The sequence below is a fragment of the Babylonia areolata genome, chromosome 22 (genome assembly GCF_041734735.1).
Source record: "Babylonia areolata isolate BAREFJ2019XMU chromosome 22, ASM4173473v1, whole genome shotgun sequence".
NCBI lineage: Eukaryota > Metazoa > Mollusca > Gastropoda > Neogastropoda > Buccinidae > Babylonia > Babylonia areolata.
The window spans coordinates 42,827,796-42,835,295 of record NC_134897.1 but is presented as its reverse complement, the minus strand read 5'-3'; the positions used below and the strand labels follow the sequence as shown (position 1 = coordinate 42,835,295).

Here is a 7,500-nt window from a genome sequence, read left to right as displayed (position 1 = left end):
AATCTGTCTGATTCCCTTTTTAAACAGTTCAGTTGATTTTGTTGTCCAACAACTGAATCAGACAATAAAATGACATCATCGGCAAATAACAACAAAAATATTTCTATAGCGCCAGGAAGAAGTTGGATACCGTGCTTTCCTGATCTGTACAAATCGATAGCCAATTCATTAATAAAAAAAAGGAAAACAACTTTGGGCTTAACAAACAACCTTGTTTAACCCCTCGTGGGCAGTCAAAATAATCAGAATAGCAATCTCATGCAATCAATTTTCTTTTTAGAATCCAACTGTCAGTCACTATGTCTTCAACACACGAGTTTCTAACGACAAGTCGTTTAGCAGAAATTAAGGACAATGGATCAGTGCTCATAATGCCTGACATCTGATAGCACACACACACACACACACACACACACACACACACACACACACACACACACACAGGGAGAGAGAGAGACTACATCGTAAATCTTACACACCTGACGGCGCTACGTTTTATCGCACACGTGAAAGTCCGTCAGGCAGTCAGCTCTCCCAGTCATCAAACAATGCTCATTAGTTAAAACGAGGTCTGCCTGTCCACCGGTTAGCTAGGATAATCAGATTAATTCTGGTGTTTAGTATCACTCAGCTCGACTCGTTCCTCCCATAGCTCACTTCTTTGTTCAGTTTCGTTTCCACGATGAAAACACACAGCCTTTGAGTTTGTTCAAGTTGGTGGGAGTGCCAGTTTACATGCGCGTGCACTTTAGATGCACTTTAGACACAGGTATGCATACACCCATAGATAGATGGATGTGTTTAGCACACACACACACACACACACACACACACACACACACACACACACAAAGTTTGGTGTGTCAATTTTAGGTAGCCATTAGGCCACCCTCGAGAAGAGACCCCGCGCTGTTGGTGAGTCACTCCAGTGAAGTTCAGTGACGATTGTTCTGGTTGTACTACATCGTAGCACTGTAACTGATTAACCCCATACCGAGAAGACTGTAACTGTTTGGTTCGCATGCAATTTTCAGACATCGCACTCTGTTTGATTCCATATTACTTCGATAGCCGATCGCTGTTTAGCGAAACAAAAAGAGGAGCCCATCCGTGATACAAATGAATTCATTTAACTTTTTTTTTAAACAAAGTTCACAAGAAGTTAAGTGTCCTTGCTGACTCTAGAACAAAAGTGACAAAGGCAGAGAAGAAGAAGAAAAAAACCGAAGAGAGAGAGAAGGAGGAGAGAGAAAGAGGGGGTGTGGCAAAAAGACAAAAACAGGACAGAGAGAGACATACCAGAAATTAGACATATGGAGAAAGTCACACACACACACACACACACACACACACACACACACACACACACACACACACACACACACACACACACACACACACACATCCACGTAACACTTAGTTTGGGGTGTCAGTAACAACTATTCCTTAACACATGATAACTTTCACTGCCTTATTCGTAACATATATTATAGACAGAGAGATAGATAGAGAGATAGAAAAATACATAGATTATGCATGGATACATACACACATCAACAGATGAAGAGTCAGACACATGGAACATTGGCGTGGTGGTGAATGCAGCTGACTAGGAAGTGAGTGTCCATGGGTTCGAGTCCGCATACGAGTCCCGTTTTACCACCACCCCACCCCCCTCAGTCCCCACTACACCATGAGTGGTTGACTGGGTTTTAGTCAATCATGTACAGCATACCATTGGCGCACGTCAAAAGGGAGTAATACAAATACAATACAATGCAATGTAACGCTATACTATACTACACTAGTAATAAGAAAATCTGGGAAGAGCTGGACAGTACAAGGTCTTCAGAGAAGAAGCCCCCTCAGTCAAGTGTTTCGGCCCTGAGCTCCTTACACTCTAAGGGGGCTGGGCCACACCCAGGTCATGACTCCTGGATACGCTTGTATTGCTATACTATACTATACTATACTATACTATACTATACTATACTATGCTATGCTATGCTATGCTATGCTATACTATACTATGCAGACGAACAGACAGATAGAAATGAAACAAAACGAATTTTCGTTTCATAGATGTTCGTTTATTTATTTATAGTCTGTTCATCTAAGATAATGATATTATCATAGAGGTAGTGAAGAAAAACAACTTCTTTTTTTTTGAATCCGGTCCTCATATTGAAATAGAGAGAGAGAGACGAAAGACAGACAGACAGACGGACCGACACAACCACGTAAACACAAAGATGGTGGTGGGGATGAAATCATTTCGCCAAACCAGATCAACCAGCAATCAACGAGTTTGACAGCAAAGCATTAACCAATACACGTTTGACATCAATGACAGAAACTAATTAAGTGCCGATAGCTGCACAGTCAGCGCTGTAGCCATGGCCATGAGGGAGCAAGGTGTATAAAAGGCCAGGGGACGGCCACATTCACAGCACATCTCCCCACTGATGGTTCTTGGTGCTGGACATCGTCACTGCTACACTATGGACAGGTATACATGGCGTGCAGAGAGAGGGGGGTGGGAGGGGGACAGTAAGAAAGAGAATGAATGAATGAATGAATGAATGAATGAATCTTTATTTTCCAACGGTGAAGATATTAGCACTTTGGCCGACTTACACATCTGCCGTTGTTCGAAGAGACACACAAACATGTACGCATATAAATGTAGTTATACTGAATACTTAATACATGTATAATGTACTAGTATAACACAGCGTCAAACTGAGAGACACAACATCACTCACATCTGTACGGAACGGAAGCGAGTAACACACACACGCACACACGCACACACAACCACACACACACACACACACACACACACACACACACACACACACACACTAACACACACACTAACACACACACACACACACACACACACACACACACACACACACACACACACACACACACACACTAACACACACTAACACACACCAAGGGAAAAACAACAACAAAACCCTAGCATGAATGCTACACATGAATGATTCAAGTGAAATTAACACAGAAAAGTAACGATAAAATTTTAAACACAGATGTAAGAGACATAAAAGGCAGCAAATAAGGCGACGGGTAATAGGGATATGGACAGACAGACACATTATGTGAAAGATAGAGAGAGGGAGAGACAGAGGGGAGAGAGAGACACAGACAGACAGACAGACAGACAGAGATGTAAAGATATGCCAGTGTGGGGAAAAAAGAAGAAGAAAAAAAAGAGTTGGGTGAGGGTGGTTCACAATTTGTAATATATGTAAGTATACAAAATCGTAGACGTGACCAGACTAGAGTTTGATTTCGTTTGTTTGTGTCCACTGTAAAGAGAAAATCTCTGAAATAATATTATATGGCGTGATACGTTATCAACTGATTGACGCATTTCGACATAGTTTGTAAGGATTGTCAGTGACAATATTATACCAGATTTTCGGTCTGGCTTTTGGCACGCATGTACTGTCCAAGTTTCTCTTTGAATGTTGTGTTGGAAAAGGGTTCTTTGAGGTGTTTGGGGAGATTGTTCCAGCAGTGCGTGCCGGAATATGCCAAACTCGATTTATAAAGGTCTATTCTTGGCTTGGGTAGAGTAAGAGTCGCATTTCGGGAGTTAGGGTTGCGAGTTTCATAGCAGACAATGGTTTGGTGTAGATAAGTAGGGCATTTACCGAATATAATTTTATGCATAAGTACGCACTTATTCAATATTAGGTGCTTTGTCAAGGGACGAGGTGCTGGCAGTTGATATTGATGACTGCGTGTGTTTCGTAAAACACCATTGAGGTGTTTTACAGCACGTCTGTGTACAGAATCTAGTTTTTTCATGTGCACTTCGCTGCAGTTGTCCCAAACGTTTGAAACGTAATTAATTCTAGACATGATGTGAGAATGGAAAAAGAAATACGAAGGTAAGAGAGAGGTAAAGAGAAAGACAAACAGTTATGTAAAGAGAGAGAGAATGAGAGGCAGACAGAAAAAAACACAACAGAATGATGTAGACAGAGACAGGCAGACTGACAGAAACACACACACACACACACACACACACACACACACACACACACACACACACACACACACACACACACACACACAGATATATATATATATATATATCTGTGTGTGTGTGTGTGTGTGTGTGTGTGTGTGTGTGTGTGTGTGTGTGTGTGTGTGTAGATAGATAGATAGATACAGAGAGAGAGAGAGAGAGAGTAAGTGTAGTTCTGTAAAGAACAATGTTTCTGTGCAGCCTGACGTTGCTCTTACCACTGTTGCTGGCAGCAAGTGCTGTGTCAGCGTCTCAACCTCCCAACATCCTCTACATCATGGCTGACGACTTGGGTAGGTACACTGATATAACGCAGTAGTCCTTTGTGTAGTATTCTCTACATCATGATCAAAGACCGTGATATTCGCCAAAACACAATGCACACAAGAGAGTATCAACATTGTCATGAAGAAAGATCTGCGTTACGTTTTACCTTTATCGGTGATCACCTGCAATTTATGTTGACAGAGTTAGTGCCTGGGACTTAAATTTCAAAACATCCGAACTAATGACCAAGGAACTAACCCTAACACTACGCACCTGTGAGGTGTAGTCTGGGAGTCATTCTACAGATTCTACAGACTATATGCTACGGTGTGCACGTGCAGGTTACAACGACGTCAGCTGGACCAACCCTGCGGTGATCACCCCCAACCTGCAAGACATGGCAGACGATGGCGTCATCCTCAGTCAGTCCTATTCTCAAGCTGCCTGTACACCGTGAGTTTCACTGTGTTGGTCAGCAGGTGTGGGGGGGAGGATTCACTCAGCATCATGAGTACATCGTGTGTCAGACATACAGTTTGTGTGATAAATGCTCTCTGAACCATAGGTGTATTTTGTATAAAAGGTTCATCATGTGTCATATGTAGTATAATGAGTATAAGCTAGACGCAACAACGGTTCTGAAAATTAATCAACTGAGCATCCAGTTCCACTTCACCATGGAGTTCAGCACGATGTGGAGGAGCGTTCACTCAGCATCATAAGTACATAGTGCATTGTACACTGTGTATCAGACATGCAGTATGCCACTGTAGGCTGTGAATCTTTGGTGTAATTTGTATCACAGGCACACCATCTGTAATATGTACATCTCATGTAGGTATAGGATAAACATCACCACGGTTCCCAAAAGACCCAGCGTCATCCATTTCTGATGAAATCAATCAAATCAACACCCAGCAATTCCTTTGATAAGCACGAAAGAAGAGAGATAAGTATGAGAGAAAAGAAAAACAGACTATCAAAACTCTGTGTGTGTGTGTGTGTGTGTGTGTGTGTGTGTGTGTGTGTGTGTGTGTTCCTTTTGACAGCTCACGAGCATCCTACTTGACTGGGTATTATCCCTTCCGCATTGGAGTTCAGGTAATGTCTACGTTGATGTGTTTGGTTGTTGTTGTTTTTATTCAATTTGCTTTTTCGTGAGTAACATGCTTTTCTATTGTACATGTATATGTCTTTTGCTTTTATTCAACGAAAGACTTGGAATGGCAACAGGGAATAATGTCAACAAAATTACATGCGGTTCCACCTTCTTCTTCTTCTTCTTCTTCTTCTTCTTCGTTCGTGGGCTGCAACTCCCACGTTCACTCGCATGTTCACGAGTGGGATTTTACCGTTTTACCCCGCCCTGTAGGCAGCCATACTCCGTTTTCGGGGGCGTGCATGTTGGGTATTTTCTCGTTTCTATAAGCCACCAGCAGTTCCACCTAATCACAAAAGCTGACATGAACATGTGTTTCTCTCCCTCTCCCTCTCCCTCTCTCCCTCTCTCTCTCTCTCTCTGTGTCTCTGTGTTTTGGTTGGTTGGTTTGTTGTTGCTTTGTTTTCTTTCACAAAATCCACATTTCTTTTGTATGTGGGCTTCTGCATTCGCGTCTTGTTTTCTCCGTCAGTTTCCGACAATTAAAAAACAACAAAAAACATGAGTTGATGAATGAGTTGATGAAGCATAATAGATAAACACTTTATACAGGTGCTATCAGAAGTAATGATGTATAGAAATAACGATTTCTACAGAGGATGCAAACCTTAGAAAGATCACACAAGTTCAAGCCATTATTAGATTTTGTACATGGGGCTTAGTTTTCACTGCCCACAGTTTGTAGACCCGTAGGCAACACCAAAGGATGACTTCAGCCAAAGTGACAGCCAACGAAAAGTAAATCGCTTATTAGTCAAATATTTGCAACAATACCAGTGTGTTTGATGTTACACTGCAGTGACTGTGTTTGACAGAACTCTGTGGTGAGAGAGGGCATGGCTGACTACGTTCCTCTGGACGTCGACTTTCTGCCCAAGAGACTGAAGGAGGCTGGCTACAGCACTCATCTGGTTGGCAAGTGAGTGATTCTCCTTTCGTTTTGGGAACTGCTGTGTAGTGTGTGTGTGTGTGTGTGTGTGTGTGTGTGTGTGTGTGTGTGTGTGTGTGTGTGTGTGTGTGTGTGTGTGTGTGTATGTGTGTGTGTGTGTGTGTCTGTGTCTCTGTCTGTGTCTCTGTCTGTCTGTCTGTCTGTCTGTCTCTGACTCTGTCTGTCTCTGTCTTTGTGTGTCTCTGTCTCTGTGTCTGTGTGTCTGTGTTTGTCTGTCTCTGTCTCTGTCTGTCTGTCTGTCTCCCTGTGTGTCTGTCTATCTGTGTGTCTCTGTGTGTCTGTTCCTCTGTCTGTGTGCCTCTGTCTGTGTGTCTGTGTCACTGTGTGTGATGAGATGCTTCCAGAAGATCCTTGGCATCATGTACAGTGACCTCATCACAAAATGATAAAGTGCGTAGAAGAGTCCACCACGCAGCTGGGCCACATGGTGATCCACTGACCACTGTAAAGAACAAGGAAATTGAAGTGGTATGGGCACGTCCCGCATTCATCAGTACTTGCCAAGACCTTTGTGCAAGAAACAGTGCAGAGAGCAAGGAGAAGAGGCAGGCAGAAGAAGAGATGGACAGGTCTAACCCGGAGTGAGACTGTAAGAAGGGCAGACAACCGCGAGGGAAGCAGGAGGCTCATTGCCAAATTGTGTGGTGACCCCACGGTCTAGGAGACTACGGGATAGGTAGACATACAGGAGAAGCTGGATGAAGGATGGAGGAAGGAGTTAAGGGGGTTGGCAGGATGGGCAGGAATAATGGATATAACGTGAAGTGGTTTGAAACAGTGTCTCCCGCTGGTTCCCAACTGGCTCTAAGTACTTGATTGATTAAGAAACCCAGCACATCTTTTCCTGAAATAATAAAGTGCTGACTTTTGTGCTCCAATGACGTTGAAAAAGACGACGACGAAGAAGATGAGGATGGTGATGATGACGATGATGATGATAATCATGATCATCATGATTTCCATTGTTTAAAAAACTGTATTACTGGCCAGGTGGCACCTGGGTCACTGTCGCCGAGATGTGACGCCAACTGGCCGAGGGTTCGATACCTTCCTGGGGCT

General features: G+C 43.1%; 1 protein-coding gene across 1 annotated transcript in view; it reads left to right on the top strand.

Annotated features, from left to right (window-relative positions):
- Positions 1 to 2,463: 2,463 nt before the first annotated feature.
- LOC143297247 (arylsulfatase B-like) overlaps positions 2,464 to 7,500 on the top strand; it is a 19,478-nt gene continuing 14,441 nt past the window's right edge. The window contains exons 1-6 of the mRNA XM_076609485.1: positions 2,464 to 2,509; positions 4,268 to 4,359; positions 4,675 to 4,786; positions 5,383 to 5,434; positions 6,308 to 6,411; positions 7,432 to 7,500. The exon at positions 7,432 to 7,500 is cut by the window's right edge and continues 41 nt beyond it. Coding sequence (XP_076465600.1) covers positions 2,466 to 2,509; positions 4,268 to 4,359; positions 4,675 to 4,786; positions 5,383 to 5,434; positions 6,308 to 6,411; positions 7,432 to 7,500 — 473 coding nt within the window. The 5' untranslated portion in view covers positions 2,464 to 2,465. The remainder of the gene's footprint in view (positions 2,510 to 4,267; positions 4,360 to 4,674; positions 4,787 to 5,382; positions 5,435 to 6,307; positions 6,412 to 7,431) is intronic.